Below are 24,148 nucleotides of genomic sequence, written 5' to 3'. Positions count from 1 at the left end.
TGGTAAGCTAAAAACCACAGTTTACCATGACACGTGATGTGAACCAGCCCATTATGTGTTGGGCACACAAATCCTACCCTTACAAATATGTTATTTTGGGGGGTGGGTGGGTGTATGTAACACTTTTATGTTAACCCAAACCAACAGGGCCACTATGGAGTTGCTTTTCATTCAATCCATGGTGTGTAACACTTGGGCTATATTTCAAAGTATTTTTATACAGTGCTGTAAAATCAGCTATGGGCCATGACTCCCTGATGAAAACCACTACACTTCAAATTCTGTCAGCGTTCTTTAGGTAACATTTTGATCTCCTGTTAACAACTTTTCAGGGTCAACCTCAAGATAATTAAATGCATATCAAGAGGTTGGCGGGGTTCTTCTTAATATAAGCTTCCATTTTAGCAGAGAGATTGCCAGAGCATGATTCCGACCAGGGCTTCATTCATTCAGCTTCTTGTGAATGCTAGGACACAGCCTTGAAACCCGTGAAATGGTAATAAGAGAAGGGAGTGCAAGCCTTGAGAATGTGTGGAGTTTGGCTCTTTACTGAGTAGCGCTGGATTTCAAAAGCAGGCTAAAGACACCCAGTACCTCTTTTTCTCCTTGAGAAGCCACTGGAGACTGCAGATCAGTCCACAGCGTGTGCAAGGCATGTGCCAAGCAGTTCCATGTGGTACAGCATAGGCGCCAACTCCCTGGGACCCTGGGTGCCTGAGCAGGGCCATGCATGCCCTGGGCACCCACGGTCGCCGGGCCAAGCTGCTACTCCTGCTGTACAGAATGTGCTGCAGTTGGTTTGAGAACATTTCCCTTAAGTCTCGCTCAAGTGGTGCAATGCTCACAAAGCTGACTCATGAGATAGTTATTCTTTTTATTTAAGGTGGTGGTGGGGAAATCCCAGGAATGTTACTGAATTGCTGCTGCACTTAAACAAGCAGGCAGAGTCAGTAAGTGAAGTTGCCAAAGGGATCCTCAGGCCATCTAAAAGGGGGGAAAGGCTTTCAGGGAAAGCTTTCCCCTAGGGCTTTATCGAGGTTCAGGTGTTAGCAACTATAAAAAAGCAAGAAGCAATTAAGTTCTGCTTGCTAGCTCAAGTCCCTGGGGGTGGGAGGGATGAAAGTAGCCTACCTGCACTACGGGACACAAAAGCTAGCAGCACAAATACATAAGAGAAATAATGTACATGGCTGACCAAACTCTGATATGGTTTGAACAAATGACGTTGGCCGAAACATGTAGGAGATTTTCCACACCTGCCTAGGGCCAGCTGAAGCAGCCAGGGCAGGAAACCAGGCATATTAGGAGCACAACAGCGCCTACAAATCTACTAACTTTTGGGCAAATTGCCAAGGAGAAGGTAAAAAAAAACACCGTCCATGAGAAAATACCACTTCACATAACTCTCTCTGGTTTTGCCCTTAAGATTTTTTCAGTGTACACTTAAAAACGTACAATCTGAATGTGACGGACAAGTGTTTGGAAGAATCTGTGTGTCATACAGATACACTCAGAATGTAGGTGAGATTGGCTGCGGTTCCTGTGAAATGTAAATGTGGAAGAAAACCTGGTGGGTTTTGGGTTTTTTTGCTGCCTATTGTATGACTTAAAAGTGGTTCTTAATTGTGTTATTCTGTGTTGGATGGAAGAATCCTGTGACCTCTTAAAGACTCGGCTGTTTGAATTAAGGCATTGCCTTTAAAGAGTCAACTTTGTAAGATAAGGTTGATGAATCAGGATCTTGCCTACAAAAGCTCATGCCACAGTTACATCTGCATACAGAGAGGCTGCTAAGTAGACACTTAAGTCAATGGGATTCAAATGCCCTAATTATAGCTTTAGAATTCCCGATGAAGCCAATGGATCAAGTCTGCACCAACAAGTCAGTCATTATTAACTAAACTGGTTGAAAGCCTTTGTCTAAAAATTGGAATGCTCTACTTTCTATTATTTATTTTCCAATTCTTTACTCATCCTTTGGTCCCAAGCACAGGTTACATTAACCAAAATACAGTCTAAAAATTAAAACCACAAAACAGATACAACTAATAGCAAACTTTATGGGGAAGACAACTAAAAATTCATACTCTGCTTCCAAAGGTCACAGTAAACAGGCATAGCCAACAAAAGATGTAATGTCAGTGCCAGACTCTCACCATGGGGTGAGAATTCCACAATTTTTGAGCTGCCACATACACCTCTGTGGATGGCAGCATTACCAACAAGTGCTCCTCCACTCATCTTGATACCCAAACTGGTGGATGTGGGAGATGTTTCTTCAGCTATTTGGGACCCCAAGTCATTTAGAGCTTTATACATTAATGTAAACACAAATAGGCAACCAGCACAGGTGCTTCAGGTCAGGTGTGATATGACTCTTTGCAGTCATACCAGATTGCAACTGGTCCAGAATGAGGCAGCCAGTCTCCAAAGAATCTTTAAGGGCAGCCCCAAGTAGAATGTACTGCAGTAATCCAATCTGGAGGTTACCAGAGGATGAGAACAGTGGCTAAGTCCAAACAGCACTGTAGTTGGTAAACCAGCCGGAGCTGGAAATAGACATTCCTAGCCACCAAGGCCACCTGAGCCTGTGGTGACAATAGTGAAGCCAGGAGTATTTCCTGCAGATCTACTCCTTCAAGGGAAGTGCAATCCCATCCAAAACAGGCTGCATCCCCATTTTCTGTGCTCAGGAACACAACACCTCCATCTTGTCTGGATTCAATGTCAATTTCCTCATCAACACCCAGCCCATTGAGCACCAGCCTTCTGATGAGAAGGTATGGAGAGACAGAGCTGGATGACATCCATGTGTTAATGACACCTTACTCCAGAACAGATGTTACCTCCCCAACAGCTACATGTGAATATTAAAAAAGCATGGGGGCAGAATGCACCCCTGAAGCATGGTACAGGTCAGTGCCCATGGCACAACGTAATACCCCCCTCTAATAGCTATTCTATGGAGCAAAACTCCCAAATCAAAAACAGAACTATCACAAAATGGTGCCCCATCACCACCACTTGGAGTCTGTCCAGGAGAGTACTGAGGTCCAAATTCTCAAAAGCTGCAGGCCGATGAAGAATAATGAGCAGAGTTCGACTCCCTTCATCTCTCTCCTGATACATGTCAACCACCAGGGAAACCAAAGCAGTTTTGATGCAATGGCTAGGCCTGAAGTCAGGTTCAGATTGATCTGGATACTCAGCTTCTTCCAAGCATGCTTGAAGCTCAACCACCACCTCCCTCTCAAAGTGCCTTGCCCCCAAAGGGGACATTCAAGAGTGGTTGATAATTGTCAAGCTTTTTTTTTGTTTACTCATTTGGGATTTGAAACATACATCTATACACTGTGAAATGTAGTGCTGGAACTTCTTTGCTATTAAAGATAGGTTTGAAGATTTTTATTATTATTATTTAGGCAATCCAAAGAGGCTATTTGAGACGGGAGGAGGGGTGGAATCACAAGTTGTGTTTATCATCTAGTTGTCAGTAAATCAGCAGCCTGTATCTGGCTCATCATTGTAAGGAAGATGTTTCATGTCACAGCTTCTTAAGCAGTGCGCCTTGTGACAGCCCTTCATGCTTCACATGTCATAGAACGATAATGCGCTTGTGTCTTAATTCAAAGAGCTGCTTTGCAGGCTGCCTTCGGCAGACGAGAGCATTTCCTGACATATTTTCTAAACTTCAAGAGCAATGCCAAAAACCTCAGTGAACAAGATTTTGCCATTCTCCCCCCCCCTCCACACACCTCTGCTACCACGCGATGCCACAGCCATGACAACAACATGCACAATTACACTTTGCTTACCTGCCAAGGCTTTTTCATAGTTCTTCCCCATGGAAATGAAGTTCCGGAGGCTGGGGTTGAACTGCTCCATTATTGTCTACAAAGAAAGAAAAACACACAAACAAACAATGCATTAGCAATTCAAACACTGTGCCGAGAAAGCGACTAAAAGTGTTCTTGTACTCCTTGTGTACACATGTGTGAATACAAGAGAGAGGCTGAGTCACACTATCCTACGAAATACAGCCTCGGAAACAGAATCTTCCCACAGACACGCAACACACGCCATGTGACAGAGACAACACAAGCCAACAAGTCAAAGGACATTTTACAAGGCAATGGATGCATTTTTACAATTCGGTCCAGGATTCTAAGTCAGCAGTTATGTACGAGAGGAATTCCAGACAGCACAAAGCTCTCTCCTGTATGACTATTTTACCAGAGCATAAACAAAATGAAGCATAAACCAGTATAAGAAAGCAGCAGCAGCAGAAGAAGAAAATCAGAAGATGTAGGATTAGAACAGCTGGCAATTGGGCACTAACTCTTCAATCTGAGCAAGGAAAAGCATTGACAGTAATAGCAAACTTAAATTTGGCCAGACTTAGAAATGTGTTTATTTGTATTCGTTATATGTATTCGCCTCAGTTCTCCTACAGAACATTGTGCAGGGGACTGGCTAACATTGATATATATTTTATACATTTAAACCATGCCTGCAAGTTCCAGCCGAATACAAGAGCCCTGGATGGGCAAAGCACTGCAAGGCAGAAGCCTGCTTCTGTATTTAGCACCTCATGATGAGGAAGAATAATTGAGGAACCTTCATTTTTTCTTTTATAGTCATCACCGGTTTCCTGACAGAGATTCTTTATAGGCAATTAAAGCATTCAACTTAGCAAATTTTTAACCCGTTCTGTCTAGTAGGCGGTGTCAGCACACTGGGATTTCAGATTTTAACACCTTGTTATACATGTGGAACTGTTACCATTTACTGTAAATATACGAACAATGCAATTTATTTAATTACCGTACATATTTACTCCTAACGGATATGTGAGAGAGACAGAGAACATGTGAGAGTAAGATCAACCACACACAGGCTTTTCTGGTTCATTTCAAAATATCCCATCCCTGAGATCTGCCTTCACATTTAAGTTTGAGCTCTTTTAAGAAAATGGTTTTTCCATCCACCAGCTTCTTTAGCTTATTTTATTCTTGTAAAAACAGACAAGGAGAAACACATTCAATACTGCTATGTTTGGCCAGGCTAGAAAATGCAGGGCAACAGTGTCTAACGAGAACTACATAGTGTGCCAAGCAGAAGAGTTCATACATTTTGGTTTAAAGGTGCCATTTAACAGTTGGAGAACTCGTTTAAGTTTAAGGATAACAATTCATACCCTCCCTTTCTGAATTAAGACGCTCTCCAGGCAAGCTGCAGAACAGTCGATAAAAGCAATAAATACAATTCAAAGTTAAGACAGCAATATACAAACAGTAATTAAAAACAGTATCAGCAGAGACACAAAGTTCTAAAAGGCTTCAGGATTAAGCTCCATGCACCAACTACAAAGTAACAATGCATTTCATGAATGGCCAATGTGGTGCCCTCCAGATGTTGTTGAACTACAATTCCCATCATCCCTAACCAATGGCCATTCTGGCAGGAGCTAATGGGAATGGGAGTCTGGAAGGAAAACAATGTGGCTGTATTAATAAGGCCACTCTGCATAAAAGTCACAGCCATTCCATCATGACCAAAGACAGTTGGAGTTATGTCATGTGGTCTAACTGGAAATACACTTTAATGTATACCTTAATTCCTGACAAAATACCTGGGAGACAATCTAGCTCTATTCCTCCTTGCCATCAGAATCAGGTCATGCTGTGGAGAAGCAGGTCTAGTGCCTGAAGGCAGTAACGAGATGGATGAGGGCCAAGAAACTGAGACTGACTCCTGGTAAGATATCAGAAGCGAGCCAGCAATAAATCACACTGTGCAAGTTGGAACTAACTCTTTATTAGCAAAACACGATTGAAACAGGAGTGGCCAGGCATAATGAGCACAGTAACTCATCTCCAATAGGTCTTGCCCCAATGAAGCAGTTCCTGTGACTGAAGGTCCCCTTCTTCCCATAGCTGCTTAAGTCGTCTCCTTTTCTGGGGCTTTTTCCAAGCTATCAGAAACTGTTTTTGTGCATTACCAAGCTTGTCACAGCAGGAGGGGGAGACACCCGTGATTCTTCACAAGCCTGACAAGCCAGTGTGGTGTGTGGTTAAGAGCAGTGGACTCGTAATCTGGTGAACTGGGTTCAATTCCCCACTCCTCCACGTGCAGCTGCTGGGTGACCTTGGGCTAGTCACACTTCTCTCAGCCTCACTCACCTCATAGAGTGTTTGTTGTGGGGGAGGAAGGGAAAGGAGAATGTTAGCCGCTTTGAGACTCCTTAGGGCAGTGATAAAGCGGGATATCAAATCCAAACTCCTCCTCTTCTTCTTCTTCGTCTCTGCCTCTTGGTCTCCCTCATGCCACTCTCCTGCCCTCAGCTTCTGACTGATTCTGGACTTCTCTCTGCCACAGACTCTCCAAGCTCACTAATTCTTGCTACCTCTTCAAGTTCTGACACTTCCTCCTCTCAGTCTTCTCCTTCTTCTCCCCTCTTTTTTGTCTCACCAATCCCCAAGCTCTGAGCCCTCTTTCACTGGGGGTTCCCCAGCTGGTTCCTCCCACCATTACTTTGCATCAAACCCATCCATAACATAAGACAGAGGTGCTGAGGATGGGCAGTTCCCATGTCCAGGAAGCAGATAGATGACCTGTTCTAAACATGGTTGCACTCCCCTCCATGGAGCAGTTTTATAGTATGGAAGTGCTTCTCTGTCGCTTGATGCCTAGGTGACACAGAATGCCAGTTTCCTGCTGTGGTGCTTCCTAGACTGACCCAGTAACCCATGCTGTGGTAGCCTCCCATTTAAATTGTAATGCACTCTACATGGAGTTACCTTGAAGACTGTTCAGAAGCTGCAAACAGCCACCAGAGTGTTGAATGGCATGGCTTATTCTAACCACAGAACCTGTTTTATGAGAGCAGCACTGGTTACCACCTGTATGGCAATAACTTGGGAACCAAATACCTGGAGCACCTCTCCATGTATCAACTTGCTTGGACCCCTCAGATTTATAGGAGGACCTTCTGGAGGTGATACATCAAGTGGTGATAATGTATGTTCTGTGGCGGCACTCTACCTGTGGAACTCCTCGTCAGAAAAACATCTACATTGCATGAGTGGAAGGTATCTGTTCACCAAGACATTTGGGAACAGTTTATCAGTGTTGCCCATTTGTAATTTCTGTTGTTCGAATGGATTCTAGGACTAGTCTTAAGTTTGTTATATTGTGTTTTAATAATTTTTGCCCATAAACTATTCTGAGGTTATTTATTACAGCGAATGGTATAGAAATTAATTGACTGAATGCATGAGTGAATAACAGAAACACCAAACTGACTCAGTAGAAGGTAAGAAAAAATGGCAAACTGTTGAGCACTGTGACTATTTTTCTTTGGAGACCTCGCCTCATTGGTCTGCAGCAAAGACTTTCCAGTGCTTTTGTTCGCCAGAAAAATTAACTTTTGAAGCAGCAGCTCATTAAGTAACTTGCTCATAGATCAAAGTGCAAGAACAAAGCATGCATCCACAGCCAGGACATTTTACTTTGCTATTCTTGACCCTTAAACATGTAGACAGGATTTCTGCTAGCTAGCAAGGGGAAACATAGGTTTAGGTAGGTTTATGGACCTCATTTTTATGGTCTTAGACATGTGCACCCCTAACCCTCACATGATCAAAACAAAGAATGGCGAAGTTCATTAGAAAATGCTGAAACTTGATAAACAACTGGATAAAGATCGAGCCCAAGCTTACCTAGAATTTGAACAGGCCAGATTCAAAGGCTAGCCAATACGATTGCCATTTTATACATGATATATATATTTTCTGTGGAAGGCACCAAGAAAGAGAGGGAAAACAAGCCACAAAATGAGAGGTTTCAAGGACAAGAAGAACTCTCACCTCCAGTTACCAAACTATGTACTTTTAGACTTCTACATAATCACCAAAGAGAATGGCTCTTTGTTAAGTGTGTCACAAGCTGTGAATGAGTCTCTTGCCTACCTTAGCTCTACCATCCAGAAAGTCATTCAATCACTTTGTAACTATGGCACCTTACAAATGAGATGAGGAATTTACTAACTGATCTTTGTAGGAAGCAGAACTAATTCTGTGCTTTCTGATTGAGAATCTAACCCCTGAACTAATGGAAATTTCATATTGCAGTAAGGAAAGCCACAGGCAGATAACAGAGGACTTGGGAAACAGCCTAGTAACAGAACAACAAGTTCACTGCATAGTTCATGGAACTTTTATATTAAAAGTCTGCGTGATCTCTAGTGCATGAATTTTGTCTTCTTTTTCCTTCATAGGTTAGCATCTACAATGGATGATATTTTCCTCAATATTTTCAAACATGTTAATTTTCTACTTTGACTACATTTTTAATGAATTAACACATTGGCTAACTGACCAATGGCTCTCTTACAAATTAATAAAAACAAGCCATCTGGGCATTTCCACAGTTACGACCCGACCAGTCACATACAAAGTCTCTTTTGCTATCACTTCTCTATTGCTGAAATACTATCCTAGGATATTAACATACCATGCACATGGACTCTTCAAGACAAGTAAGTAAAAGGCAACGGGGGGAAAGATGCTGGGGCAGTTTTGGCCACTAACTGGAATTCAGAACTGGCATTCACCAACACTGCATCCGATCCACAATGGGTTTTCCTTCCATGTGAACTTGCCAAGGGTTTTTTAATCCTGATAAAAGTACTTAAGGCATGAACGGAAGCCCAAGCTTACCTGGTAATGGTAGCAACAGCAAGGGAGCAAGGCTGGGAAATAACCTCACCCAATGCTATCAACCATTTTACTAATATTCTAGTCTGTATTATCTGATGAGATCAGTTTAGACACCTGGAAACATTCCAGTTTAAGAATGAATTTTCCTGGATGCGTACATTAAAAAATGCCGCTCAGAAAAGCCACACAGAGAGAGAGCTTTTTCTCAAGTTCATTTTGAGCTCCTTATAAAAATCACGTGTATGTTATCCACAGGAAGAGAAAGAGTTCTGGGTTCTCCCCACTACCATCACCATCTCTCAGGGGAAGCAAAAAACTCTTACAGGACAAGGGTTCAAAGAGAATCTGGATTTTCACTGCAACCCAATGGCCTTTTGTAGAACTGGAACTCTAACTACTAACCCGTGTGGGAGGCGGAATGCCCAAGTACAGTGGTACCTCGGGTTAAGTACTTAATTGGTTCCGGAGATCCGTTCTTAACCTGAAACTGTTCTTAACCTGAAGCACCACTTTAGCTAATGGTGCCACCGCGCCGCTGGAGCACGATTTCTGTTCTCATCCTGAAGCAAAGTTCTTAACCCGAGGTACTATTTCTGGGTTAGCGGAGTCTGTAACCTGAAGCATATGTAACCTGAAGCGTATGTAACCCAAGGTACCACTGTACAACTGAAATAAGACCGCTGTAATCCCAATCTACCTTTTACCTCTTGTTCCTGTCCACCACCCCCCCCCCAACCATCCCGGCCATTACTGCAGGATATAGTTCTGACTGTTGCACTCCCCTAAAAGCAAGAGAGGGAGGGAAGAGTGAGACAAGACACTTCTGTCGAATAAGCTGAGTAAACATCTGCCACCTCAATTGAAGCCGGCCAAGCAACTATAAAGCTCATTTTCTGCCTGAAGCGTTTTTATCCCTCGTTTCTGGATCCTGTTCTTTTGAGACCATGACCACTGTAATTTACTTCAGCAAATGCAACCCGTCAACTAATGCCAAGGAGCAGCAGAGCATCTGCCATTCTGGTGTTCAAAACAGCAGGTTATTAATTTCATAACAGGCAAAAAAACTTCCTCGTGGCAACACATACTAGCTTGGAAATTTCAATGTAGTGTGCTTTGTCTGGAAGTAACATAGGCAGACTTTAAAAAATGCTGGTTAGCTCAGGAATTTCCTTTAAATCCTCAGATTAGTTCTGAGCAATGGCCTTGCTCCAGTAGTTCTCTTGACAGGCTACTAAGTGAGCAGAGACATTTGTGCTGGCAAAGAGGACCACCCTGATCTTCTCCTTAGGACAAGGAATAATTGCATTCAGGGATGTTTCAAGAAAGAAGAAGAGCCAAGCTCTTAAGAAGCCAATTCAAAATTCCTTTCAACATGAACTTATTTAGCAGGTTGGGGCAGAGAGAGAAACTAAGATCCAACCCACCGACCAGCTATCCTAGAGACCCAAACCCTGTTGCATTTTTTGTACCTATGGCTTGACTAAAAACTAGGGATGGTATTCAACTAAGTTTTGCTCAGGGTGGACTAAGTGGAATTCATGAACATGACTAACTTAGGCCCATTAACTTCCACAGGTCTATTCTGAGTAAAATGCATGTGAATGCCACTCAAGGATTCCAGGTCCTCTGTGTGCACAATAAGAAACATGGTAGGCGGCAATAGGGCTGCAGCACTTGCAAGCAGAGGAAGAAGTGCTTGAGTAATGGGAAGAAGAAAAGTCAGGTGCTGGCTGCGAGGGCAGGGGAAGAGGCCTGCTGCACCGCTTGAACCAGTTCTGATGGGCTCTGCAGGTCACCTTGTACTCAAAGCAATAAGCTGCTAATATTAGGGCTTCCATATCAGGCATGGTTACCAACAAGAACTGTGCCTTAAGTTGCTTGTGGGCAGACTTCAGGCTTGCAAGATACGTTGTATTTTAATAAAACCCTATTGCAGTGGTACCACGGGTTACAGACGCTTCAGGTTACAGACTCCGCTAACCCAGAAATAGTACCTCGGGTTAAGAACTTTGCTACAGGATGAGAATAGAAATCGCGCCACAGCGGCGGCGGGAGGCCCCATTAGCTAAAGTGGTCCCTCAGGTTAAGAACAGTTTCAGGTTAAGAACGGACCTCCAGAACAAATTAAGTTCTTAACCTGAGGTACCACTGTAATAGATTCCACTAGCTGGAGCCAGAGGCAAAATGGTTGCTCAAGGGGGTCAGACTCAGAGCATTCTACTACACTCCATCAACCATACACTCAGATGACTTACATACACAAATACTATTCTGCATCCGGAGTAGCTACAGGTCATGGATTCCAATAGTCTGATTTATACACAAAAAATTAAATTGTTAAAGCATAAGGAGTTTGAGACCCTTGCTGGGTTACTGCAGTTCATTCAGAGGTCCTCTGGCAGCTCATCATTTACTTCCTGACTGTCACTACCTTATGAAGTGTTGTTGGGATGCAAGTTCTCTTTTAAAAAGTTGCCATGTTTTGGCCACAAAATAAATACATGTATTGTTTATATTGCATATAAGAAAGTTAACAAGCGTCTAGTGTCTCAGTTTCTAAATTGTGTCTACAGTGGACCCTCGGGTTATGTTACCTTTGGGTAACGTAACTTTTGGGTTGCGAACACGGCAATCCCGGAAGTGTATACTTCCCGGTTTCGCCCTGCGCACATGCGCAGAAGCACTCTATCGTGCCACGCGCATGAGCAGAAACGGCGCCTCTAGATGCGGACTTTTGGGAGTACATACGAACCCCCAGAATGAATTAAGTTTGTATCTGGGGGGTCCACTGTATTTCCAAAATTCTGTATGAAGTTTTCCAAGCCCAGTCCTAATCTAGGCAACAAATTAATTATAACACTCAATAAATGTAACACTGCAGTGCTATAATGTGCTTTATATCTACCCTAGTTCTAACATTTTGCCAAAGAGCTCAGAGCAGCAAGTACAAAGTTTCTAAGAGGCATATATTAACCCAAAAATCATACAACATTGCATCCTATTAGGGGAACTTGTTAGGGGGAAAATGTGTATAATGGGCAAAAATGTGTATGTTAAAAGAAATGCACACTAAAATGCTGACCAGTTTTCATGAGGTCTGTTTTTAAAAAGCAGCAGACCAATGCAGAAATGCAGTGAACTGAACTTAACACCGGGGAGATAAGCAACTGATAGAAACTGAAATTGACAAATCATTCGTCCGTCCATCCATCATCCATGATAATTGGCCACCCTGAAGGATAGCTTCCCCATACTTGGTTCCAGCAACTTAAGGGTTCTGATGGAAATGTTATTGCTAACAGTAAGTTTCACACTGCCAGTCAACTCGAATGTGTCATCCAACAACTTCTACAGCATTGCATCAATTGCTCTTGTAGGAAATAAATAATATCGAAACAAGGTGCTTTGTGGTTTATCTCCCATAATTATATAAGGCACTTAACTATGACACATCACAAAGAAGAAAACCTGTACATCATCTGTGAATCATGTGTAGGAAATGAAGGGAAGGGAAATTAGTGCCCTTTCTTACAATGAGTTTGCCTTACATTTTTACAAAGCCACACTCCAGAGAACATATACTGAAACAGTGGTAAGCCATGGATTATAGGTTCCCAGAACTGTAGGATAGTTTCCATATTTCAAGAAGACAGTGAATACAGGGAACACCTTTACTGAGTACAGCTGTCACATGTTAAATAAAATAATGGTTGTCAGTTTACATTCTATATACAGTATATATAGATATATATATTTAGGAAGCAGAAATTGCTCCCTCCTTGCTCCCTCATATAATGTGTGTGCATGCACAGATATGCAGAAGCAGCTCAGTGGATGTAGCAGAGCTACCATGAGATGAAAGGAAAAGAGAGATGTTGGGGAGGTCAGACAAGCCGGCACTACTGCTTGTATAGTTGCGCCACGCCGAACTTCCTGCTGCCTCATCCCTCCCAGCAAGCAACAGCGAACCAGGAACCTAGTGCAGCGGCTCCACCCCACTCAGCAAGCTGCTTCTACACACATGAATCAAGGAAAATGCAGGTGGAGAATGGTACGGCGCAGTGCCGCAACAGCACTGCTTTGCTGGAATTTTCAAATAATGTAGTACATTGACATTTCCTACAGAAACACACAGACACACCTTGACATTTTTCGGAACAAAATGAGAATCTTCACAAGGGAGATGCAGACGCTTTTAAAGTGAAATAATTGCTTTAAAAGTAACTGTCTCCACAATTCTGTGTTGAGAAGTATTGACCCAGAAGCAAGAGCTAGAACTATCCTGCCGTTAAGGAAATGACTTAATTTATAGGAAAGCATGTTAAAAATTGATATTTATATACCCTCCCTTTTCTCTTTTTTTGAAAGCAGTTTTTAAAGAAGAAAAACAGGGAAAGAGATGCATATGTGAAACTGCTGTATACCAAGGCAGCCCATCATTCCATCTAGCCTACATGAGATAAAATGGATCCCCACACCTGCTTTTCTAAGCAAAACCTCTAACAACTGAAAAGGTTCAAATCTGTTTTATGCTTTTCGTAAATGTGAAACCAAGGGTAAGTTACATTCTAGAATCACAAGACATTGCAAATAAGAGGTAAAATACAATGGATACACAATGGTTTTGCTTAAGATGTGATCATCAACACAAGACAAAAACACTGAATTTTATTTCCGACACAGATTTAAAGTGTTATATTGGCATCGGGGGATTCACTTTCTAGTCATCAATAATACATCTGAATTATAGGTCAGCTGCAGCTTAGAAGTCTCATGCAATTCCTGTTTTGACACAGAAACTCACTCTTTAAAACAAAAAAGCCTACTTCTTGCCAGTCCACTCCTTTTAGCCAAACATTCAGATGAGATATTTATGAACAAACAGATATATTTCACCATTTGTACATATTTAAGATCAAAGGAGACTGCAATTACAGAACATAAACATTAAGTGCAGCTTGTTTCTTTACATTCTCAACTTTGGCCACAACCCACAGTTCATTTCTTGACTTGACTTCTGAATGCAGAAATACAGACAAATGTTGCCAGGTAACCATTTATACTAGAATGGTTATTCGGCCTTTATGTATCCGGATTCTGAGATATCAATTCCCATGCTGTTCTTAGCTAATGCTTACACTTTCCTAAAGTTTACTTGGAACATCAGATTCAGGAGAAACCTGGAATGCATGAATTATCCTCCTAGTTTTCATTTCCTAGGTTTATTTACATGACCTCGCCTTCCTGGTTAAATATATTCATCTTCTTCCCAGACTTCCTTGTTCTTCCAAGGCAATGACTTTTTGAGTTCCTGCTAGCTTTGGGCTTCCTATAGTAGGAGCAACTTTTCTGCAACAGTATCATGTGCATTTTTCCCCCATTCACAGATTAGAATCCTGCCCCCTTGGTCTCAAATGGCTGGATTGACTCTAGCCTAGAAACCAGACATATATTTCCCCCACTGTCTTACAATTTGTGCACTGGTGATGCTCTGTAGGTTATGTCCACACCCATCACCTCTTTATTGAAACGTGTGTCATATTTACGCTCCCAAAATTTGGGCAGAGAATGTCAGTGGTCTAAGGTACCACCTGTTCTGGGTTAGGAAAGAAGAGGTAGAGGGCTACATGTAGCCACCTTGCAGAAGAAGAAGAAGAAGAAGAAGAAGAAGAAGAAGAAGAAGAAGAAGAAGAGTAGTAGTTTGGATTTGATATCCCGCTTTATCACTACCCGAAGGAGTCTCAAAGCGGCTAACATTCTCCTTTCCCTTACTCCCCCAAAACAAACACTCTGTGAGGTGAGTGGGGCTGAGAGACGTCAGAGAAGTGTGACTAGCCCAAGGTCACCCAGCAGCTGCATGTGGAGGAGCGGAGACGCGAACCTGGTTCCCCAGATTAAGAGTCTACTGCTCTTAACCACTACACCACACTGTCTCTCTTGCAAAGGACTGTTCAACATGCAGATATGGAGAAGATGTTTAGTGCAGAACCCAAGAACAGAATCCTGTTGGCAGGGGCGGTAAGTTGGAAATCAAAGATGGAACTGAGTAGTTAGCTGTGAATGAGTGAGTCTGCCAGCACCTGAGAGCATGCTCTACTAGTCTGCAATCACATGAGTATGAGTATGAGAGACCAAATTGTTTGTGCATGAAAAATGGGCTCACATCTACTGATATATGCAAACTCACTGATTATGGTAGCCAGGTCTTAAGTTCAGAAGCACATCTATTTGAGGAGGAGATGGATGATCATTATGGTGACTTATCTTAAATGTTAGACTACATATGTCCAGGGCAAACTAAATAAACATTTCATTTAACACCATCAGCTATAGCAACTACACAAGAAACAACCATTTTTGTGCCAGAGAATGATAATGCATTTTGAAGGTAAGAGTTTCCTGGTGATGGAGATGTGCGATGTGAGGTATTATAATTCTTATTTTGTTATTCTTCAAAAAAGCATTAAGAAAACATATAGACCTCATGATTGCAGAAACTGAGCCTTAATATGCAAGTTCAAAAGGTATAGAAATCACTATTGGGGGATTATTTTTTGCTAGATAGTTGCACCCATGAAAATTGCAGCAGTATGTCTCAGGATTTGCCATCACCTCAGCAAATAACTAGATGACATAATCACTTCCTCCTTTCCTAATATTTACAAATATGTAACCATTACGGACAACTGCAACCTTGATTCAATGTGACAGCTACCATATAAATACCTTCTGGCATATATTGTGGCCAGAGTGGAGCTGATATCATTCACTTGCCATACACAAGATGTAAATTTGACAAACTATAATGGCAATAATATCACAACTGTAATTTATCATAGTGCTCTGTGGTTCAGTAAGTAATGACATCTTTGGGCAGTTTTATATTAACATGCTGGCTGGGGCTGATGAGGATTACGGTATATTCCAAAACAGGTTGGCAAAGGCTGCTATATAGTCTTTATGAACAAGGCCTTTAACACCTTTAGGACAGCAAAGTCCTCTGTAGTTTCTAATAAGCTCCCAAACATTTTTTTGGAATTTGAGTTCAACAGGTCTTTCACTGTAGTATATTGTACAGAACATGCCTATGAATGCAGACTTTGCAAGGTTTCAAAAGCTTTAAGCTGCAATCTTACACCACACCAATATACCTGGGAATAAGCCCAAATTAACTCTCTGGGAGGGATTCACCTAACAATTCCTGACAGGGAAAGCTCAGTGCAAGAACTTACACTTGCACAATTGAGCTTCTCAACCACCTCTCCAAAACTGGCTCGCAAGGGTCAGGATAACCTCCAGAAAAGTGTGCAGCAGGAGAAGAGGCAGAATCGTCCCATCTAGCAAGCTGAAATGCTTGCACTGAAGGAATGATCGCCTTAGTACGATGTTGAATTCTTCCCACCCAGAGAGACTTCTGAGAAGACTTGTATAGGATTGCACGATAAGTGTGTGAAGCAAAGATCACAATCTAAAAAGACAAAGACCTCAACACCACTTTTCTTGACCCAGTGAATGCATTCGGATTCATGGGATGGGACAGCAAAGCCCTATGTTCAGCAAAAGCCTGGTTAATGAAAGCAAACAGCATTCTTGCTTGAATTCTGCCCCATCAGCATCACCCACAAGTTGTTTGCTTTCTATGTGCTGCCTAGGCAGAGTTTGGGAAAGCAGGGGGAGCGACACAAAACCCCTGGCAGCTAAAGGTTGAAAGGGCTTTGTGGTTTCGTTTCATTGCTCTAAATTCCCCCTGGCATTACTGCTCAACTCTTTGGGATTGTTACAGCTTTAATTCAGCTGCCAAAAAATTGAAACTAATGCAAAACACGAGGGCTCCAGGAGAGGAAACGGGGGAAAGTTTTATGCTGAGAGAGATGAAAAGCAATAGAGTGAACAGCAGAGGGAATAAAACTTTCCCCAGTACCTTAGAGGAATACAATGACTGCTAGTTTTGGGGAAGTCATTTGAGAAAGTTTAAGGGAGAAAGAATTTGAGGACAGCCCATCTCAGCTTTGCACAGGGACTCAAGCAGACAGGAACTAATTAAAAAACCATAACTCCAACCTGCAGGCCCTCCAAGTACTGTTTTATTAATGAAACCAAAGGAGGGAAGAGACAAGTAGAAAATGTTTCTCTCTGAAAGCTGTCAACCCAGTAATTTCAGATGGTCTTCTAGCTGGACTTAGGGCTGCCATATTTTGAAGAGCAAAGAAGAGGACGCATTTGCCAACTTCTACTTTTAACTATGGATCATTATGACGATTCTCATTTTACATACCCATGAAAAAGAGGACGTGTCCTGGAAAAAGAGGACATATAGCAACTCGATACCTGTGAAAAAATATCCAACACACTGTATGTATCATGCTGGTTTGTGTGTGTGTTTTATATATTCTTGGCCAGCCTTCACAAACCTGGTACCCCCTCCAGATGTTTTGGGGGGAGTTGCGGCCACCAGGTTGGGCAAAGCTATTCCTGAATATGCACTGCAGAGGGTTGAAAACAAGCCTTGAGTTCAGGGATGGAAATCCTTGTGTCCCATCAGCTGTTGCTGAACTACAAGCTCCCATCATCCATGCTAGCTGGATCTGATGGGTATTGGAGCCCAACAACATCTGGACGGCTACAGCAGAGGCAGATTTAGGGAAGCACAACCAGTTTGATTGCACCAGATGCCACAACTATGATGTAGAATGGAAGGCAAGAGGAAGGGGGTGCTAAATTTTGTCATTGCACAGTGCGCCGCTGAAATTTTAGACCCCAAGGTCCATCACTGGCCATAGGCTGCCCCTTCCTTAGCCCTAGGCACCACTTGACAATGGAGCGCAGTTTCCTGTGTCAGTTGGAACAAATAGCAATGTACGGTCTAATCTCTAATAATAAGGGAGAGATGAAGGCAGTTCTGGCCAGCGCAGGCACAGATTTGCAGCGGGTATTTTCTGTGATGTCATTTTGGTATTAAGACAAAGTGACATATTCTCAGAGCATTTATCACATGCATATCCCACACTTCCTTCAGGGAGCTCAGGGTGGTGCATATCCTGTTTTAAAATAGGCTTTCACAGACACCCTAGTTGCTTCAAATGCTAATTTGGCTGAACCGCACGGATCATTTATCCTAGCTTACAACTTTCTCTTTCAGATCCTCACTTCCTTCTCCTCAAAGCAACACTTTTTAAAAAGCTGCATTATTTCTACACTCCCCTGATTAAGTTGTTTTCTTGTATGCAATGCACACCCGACAGCTGCATCAGTTTAACCTACATTCTACTTAATGGTTCACACAACACGGTAAGTCAAACTATGACTTAGAACAGGGGTAGGAAACCTAAGGCCCACAGGTCAGATGCAGCCCAATTGCCTTCTCAATCCAGCCCAAGGACTGTCCAGGAATCAGTGTGTTTTTACATGAGTAGAATGTGTCCTTTTACTTAAAATGCATCTCTGGGTTATTTGTGGGGCATAGGAATTTGTTCATCTCCCCCCCCCCCCCGCACAAAAAAAAATATATAGTCCGGCCCACCACATGGTCTGAGGGATAGTGGACTGGCCCATGTCTGAAAAAGGTTATGACCCTTGACTTAGAAGGACTATGAAAGCACTTTGCATTAGGAGCAAAAAGGACTGGGAGCAGCAGAGCTAAGCCAAGGTTTGCCTTAGCATGCCATCTGAACCCAAGCTCACAGTTAAGCTCTCTCCCTGGCTACAACTAGTGGCTATTGAGGAGAGCGCCTAACCACAAGCCTAGGTTTGGATGATACAGTTAAGACAAACCAGGGTTTAGCTTAGCATGCCACAGCAATAAAAAGGGCAGATGAGGAGCAAAGTGGCTACAATCTCCTCTATGGGAGCCTGCACAGCCATGGTTAGTGTACCATGCCCTGCAAACCAAGTACTTTTTTGTGGGCGCAAGATGTCTCCGCTTATTGTGTTAAGGTTACAGTAGCTGTTCAGCAGACCAGCTGTACGTCATTACCTTTCTCTGCAACTTTTATTACATTAAAAAGGATTGCAGAAGCTGTGTGTAAGAAGTGCAATTTCAGTCCTTAAAAATGTGGGTCCTTGTGTGTGTGTGTGTGTGTGTGTGTGTGTGTGTGTGTGTGTCTTTAATACATGTTACCAGTCTGTGTTTTTTACTGTTCATTTCTGTAAGTTGCTTTGAGTCACTTTTGTGGGGGAAAATCAACTAACAAACATTGTTGATAACCATCTCATAATATAAAAAATAAATAAATTGTAGCTAGGGCATGAGCAACAGGAAAACAAACAGAAGCCTCTTCCGCTTTCCCCTTCTGATATGAAGCAGTATACACTTATATGACCAGCTTCTCATTCTTATTTTACTTCCCCTAGATTCTTTAAATTAGTCTGCATACCCTTTGCAACATCATATGCTGCAATAATGCTTATTCTTTTGCCTAGAGAAGGGGGGGGGAGAGAAGAGTGGAAGAAAAACAGCTCCCCCCCCCCCAGTTGTTTTTTTATTTCCTGGGCCTAATTGGTTGACAGCCTATGTAATGTTCAGGTAAGTGACAGTTCCATAGCCTAATGGAGAGCCTGAATTTCCTCCAGCTACATCGAATATTGAAACTTTTCTCATATTAAACCACTTCAAGTTTTTTTCCCCTTACAATCAGCAGTACATAAACATTATGCTGCTGTAATCATCGTCATCTTAATTTTTTGTATTTACTTCAAAAACACTGCCTTATTCAGCCTATAGCAGTCACCTGTGGCTTTGATTTGCCTCCTTTCTGCATCAATCTGCATGTTTTGCAATTGTTGTGGGGGGGGAACCCCATCAATTTTGCTTTATTCTGTTCGTGTTTCTTTCTCTTCTCATTTCCTGTGTGACAGTCTCTCTCTGGTACTGGCAGACACTTCCTAGAATTCAGCTCTATATATGACTCTGTAGTGCGGACAGGGTTTCCCCATTTTGCATTGCTGCAAGTATCAAGGACAAGTAAGTTTTACCAAACTGACGTTTTAGAGCTCAGTTAGAATATGCACATACCAGCGTTTGGGATACCACCTGTTTCAAACACTCCCAATCAAATACAGGCTCTGGAATCCAAGGAATCTCATTTTTCATTTTGACAAGAGGAAGGAATGCTAGCATTTTTGCAGAGAGAACCAAGCCTCCAGAACTCTTATTATTTATTTCATTTATAAATCACTTCCCATGAAACATGCCAAAGCGATTAACAATGGAAACATCAGCAATTCTAGTCTAGTGCAGAAAAAGGTTGGAATACTGTGAACAGGAGACACACACATACCCCAACAGCAGATACAAAATCAAGGTTTCTCTTTTTTTAAAAAAAGGAAACCAGTGTTTTCAGTGTGGAAGAAATCATCCTTCATCTTTCAAGGGCTACTCTAAAAGCCCATGGCCTATGGCAGTTGCTTAATCAAGCTGGCAAGGCAAACATTTACTCGCTGCATGCAAACTGCTGTTACTGCAAAACAGTAATCTCACCCTGAAGTGCAGAACTGGTTAGAATGAATGTGGCAATTAATTTCTAAAAACAAGATCTTCGGAGCTTACCTGAAGTCACACCCTGGGCCTTGGAATATTTGCTCCTAAACCCATACAGTATAGAACTGCCTGTCATTACTTAACCAGTAGAATAAAGGCACTTTGAACATGCTCTAAGGTGCTTTATTTGCTGTGTCACACATTCCGGTGAAAATCTTGTCACCAAAGTTGGCTCAGATTAAACTCATCAGATGGAAAAATGCTATTATAGCAGCAAAAAAATTAATTCCAAAGAGCTAAAACCAGGACGCATCAGTAGGTCATGGAAGTTCTATGGATGGGAGTGCTAAGACAATGATCAGCAGGTGTTAGCTCAGCGTAACAGAGTGTTAATGGGAACCTAAAGCACTTAAGATCCCACCAGTGGCTCACTTCAACCATCAGTTTACACCCCAGCACTAAAAGTGAGGCAAAGCTTCCCAAAGTGGCTTAGCAGTAGAGTACAAAGGTTTCAGTACTAAGCACACTTAGTTAAGTAAATCCGAATGATGTCAGCAAAACAAATTCCAAAACAAATGAAGGTAAGAGCACACACTGCATGTACTCTACAGCTCCTGTTGCTTTAATCATAACAAGGTACAGAAAGATAATATATAATAAAATTCATATTTCACAGACCGAAAGCAACTTGCTCACAGTTCAGACATAGCAATGTCTGTCTGCTAAACCATTTTTAGTGGGACCCAGAACTATGTCTTTGTGTTCTTTCCTTGAGATAGATAGATAGAAAGATATGCTTTATTGTCCATTCTAGCTCAGTAGCAAACACTGGTTAAAGCCATTGTCTTTATACAGCCAAAATGGCACTATCCACACAAACAAGAGAAAGGTATCATCAGCATTTTAAAGGTTTTTTTTTAAAAAAATAAAAAATAAAAATCCCCTTCAATGAGGACTGAGAATGATCACTGGGCACAGAACAGTGACCGACTGTTGGAAGAAAGCCAGAGGAAGGGGAAATATAATGGAGCAGCGCTCCACACATTTTTTTTTTTTTTTTTTTTTTGCAGGCCCCACCTGTAAGGTAAATGAGCAAGTCAAGCTCATTGATCTTGCAGAGCTACTAAAGCAGACTACCTTTCCAAAGACCAAACACCTTGGAAGGTTTTCACCCTTTCTTGGTACTTTTGCCATTAGGACTCTTATACTTGAAGGAGTGTCTTCAGCCCAGACACTGAGGTCCAGCTCCAAGGGCCTTCTGGTGGTCATCTCATTGTGAGAAGTGAAATGACGGGGAACCAGGCAATCAGAAGGCCGGTGGAGAGGGCCAGAAGGAATGATGATTGAAGGAAGCTGAACGAGAGAACATGGAAGGCCAAGACTTGTTGAGGCTGAGGAATGCAACCTTAGAAGTTAAATAAAGGGCAGCAGCATGGGATTGTCTCTCTGGCATCATCCAACTACCAGGATCGAGAAGGAGCATTCTGTCCCGTAACGCTTCCTGAGAACTGTCCCCAGCAGGATACTCTGCTGAAAACCAGATCTTCAGGTTTCCTGGTTTAAGCTCCATGATGCCTGACAATGTGACAAGTACAAAGAGGTAAGAAACCTGCTTCAAACTTAAACAATGCAATCTTTATTCCAAGCAACTGACATTTTTGCTTATCTGCTTACTAGTCAGAGGATTAACAATGCTCAGGAATGCCATAGAAGGGGGCCTGCTTGTGCGAAAGCAAAAGCCTTTGGAAACCTCTGGAGTGAGAGCTACATTTTGGCAGTTTCCAAATTCCATGGTATAAAGAGTTCCAGTGTCTGAACTGGTTGATCCAGATTCAGAACTCCACCTCGTTATTAATATTTATTGCTCAAACATATTGCTGTTTACATCGGTCACTCCCAACCCCTTGAGTTCAAAACACCACATCCCAGTTTCAGAGGGATGAGTCTTTCCACAGAGGAGAAACTTAATTGCTGCTTAAGGTCAAGTCCAGTTTGACAGCAATAAGAGGGCTCAGAAAGGACTCCCTTTGTTCCTGCCTGTAGCAACACTACCAACTTAGGAGGATGTAGACAGAGTTACATAACTCAGGAGAATGCTGGTATCTATGCACTGCCAAGTCTCGCCATCTGGCACAGATGTTGCATAATAGAAGAAGCCTCTTGGGAGTGTTCAGACTATCACTACTCGTTGGTACACTGCTTTGTTTCAGCGATCCTGCCCCAGCTCCTTAGAAGATGTTGTCGCCTTTGCGAGAAGCAAACATGCAATTGGTTTCGCTTAGTTGTAATTATCTAAAGGAGTGGTCACTACTGGATAAGAGGACTGGAACTCACCTTCCAGGTCACCAAGTCCATGACTCCACTAAAAGCTAAAACATTATCACAGAGCCCACTCACCCTGTGTTTCACAGAAAATAAAGAATGAAGTCTTTCGCACATCTACAACTTAATCATTTGAACTGGAGTTGCCAGGGATTGGACCTGGGGGTGTTCTGAATGCAAAGCACATGGGCTACCACAAAGCATGGGTAAATCTCCACACTGAATTTCCCAGTTCTCCCCTACTACCCACACCCCAAAAATCACAACCACAGAAAGCAGGCAACTTGGACTAGACTTGAGAAATTGGTATAGGAAGTGCATGCTTTTTAACTTTCCCATAGCAGAGGCACTGTGCCTTGTGTGTTCCCCTGTTTTAATCATCACAGGTATATTGTGGTTTGTTCTTCTGGGGACTTTTTATTTTTCTCATGGCTTATTACTGGTATTTACACTACCACTATCATGCTGGAAGCCAGTCTAGCTACACCTTAATTTTTCCACAGGTGCCATGCTCCCAGAAAGTTTCTTGTTAAGCTGAAGTGCTTTGTTAAGTCCAGAGACGATTCTGCCTTTTACCTCTTCTGCAGGTAATGAACCATGTAATACATTCAAAGAATTACAGAAAGTGGCCATAAGGCAACTTTCAGTGAAGCGAACGTTAGTACTTACCGTGGTAGGGAGAATTGGGACCCAGGATGTGGGTTTGTTTCTGCCCATCTCACCACTGACACAAAGTCCTTAAAAAAACACCTTTGAGGATACTTCAGGGGAGAGACAAGCTCCTTGCTCCAGATCAACTCATGCTTAAACAAGTACCGTAACTGTATAGTCATACAATAACAACTAAGGAATAGGAGAGGAACACAGTGATTTCAAAGAAACATGCCCCCTCTGTTCACTACATGAAAGGAAAGGTTCTTTCTGGCCCCTTTAACTAGCACAAGTCAAGGGGAGAAGGGAAATAAACCTGATATGGGGTGAGAAGGCAAGAAAAGCTGGGAAGGAAAGATAGGAGGCCCCTGGACTTTGGGGGGAAAGTCTCATACTCCTCTGGGCAGAGATTCAGCGTCCAGTAGCCTCCCCCATGCACACAGCTGCCCACCAGCAAATCAACCAGTGCCATAATGCCACCAGAAATCAAGCTGTGTGGGCCGTGGAATTCCTGCTTTGGAGGAGGGTTTTGTGTGTTTGAGCCCCACGTTGAGCAAAATATTCTTGTATTGCAGCAGGGAGTTCAACTGATAACTTTCAGGGTCCCTTCCAACTCTACCATTTGATGATTCCTTCTCTACAAATCCAGGATTTTATGATTCCAGGAATAACTGGAGAGCCTTGGGCTCCTCATCCCAGGATTAGTGGATTGACTTTTGTCAGTCCTCATCCATCCATTTTAGTACAAGCAAAACACCGAGCAAAAATTTGTTAGCAGATAATTAAGCCAAAATGCAAAGTGGACCATATCACAACACAGAACGCGGCATCCCTAGTGATGCAGTCATACCCTTTTTCACCCCAACCATCCTCAGCCATTATATTTGCATAACATTTCCTGGGATGAGCACAGTTTCAGCCAGAGGCATTAAGGGGTGATCATAAAGCATGACATATACAAAGTGGCATAACTATAGCC

General features: G+C 42.5%; 1 protein-coding gene across 4 annotated transcripts in view; it reads right to left on the bottom strand.

The window, feature by feature from the left end:
- The window catches only part of BAIAP2 (BAR/IMD domain containing adaptor protein 2), a 125,180-nt gene that overhangs the window by 88,572 nt on the left and 12,460 nt on the right, over window positions 1-24,148 (bottom strand). For all 4 annotated transcript variants that reach the window (XM_083427624.1, XM_083427623.1, XM_083427625.1 and 1 more), the window contains exon 2: window positions 3,816-3,891. In XM_083427624.1, coding sequence (XP_083283750.1) covers window positions 3,816-3,891 — 76 coding nt within the window. The remainder of the gene's footprint in view (window positions 1-3,815; window positions 3,892-24,148) is intronic.

Source organism: Podarcis tiliguerta (genome assembly GCF_965153285.1).
Source record: "Podarcis tiliguerta genome assembly, chromosome: 2".
NCBI classification, from domain to species: domain Eukaryota; kingdom Metazoa; phylum Chordata; class Lepidosauria; order Squamata; family Lacertidae; genus Podarcis; species Podarcis tiliguerta.
This window is presented reverse-complemented; position numbering and strand designations above follow the sequence as displayed.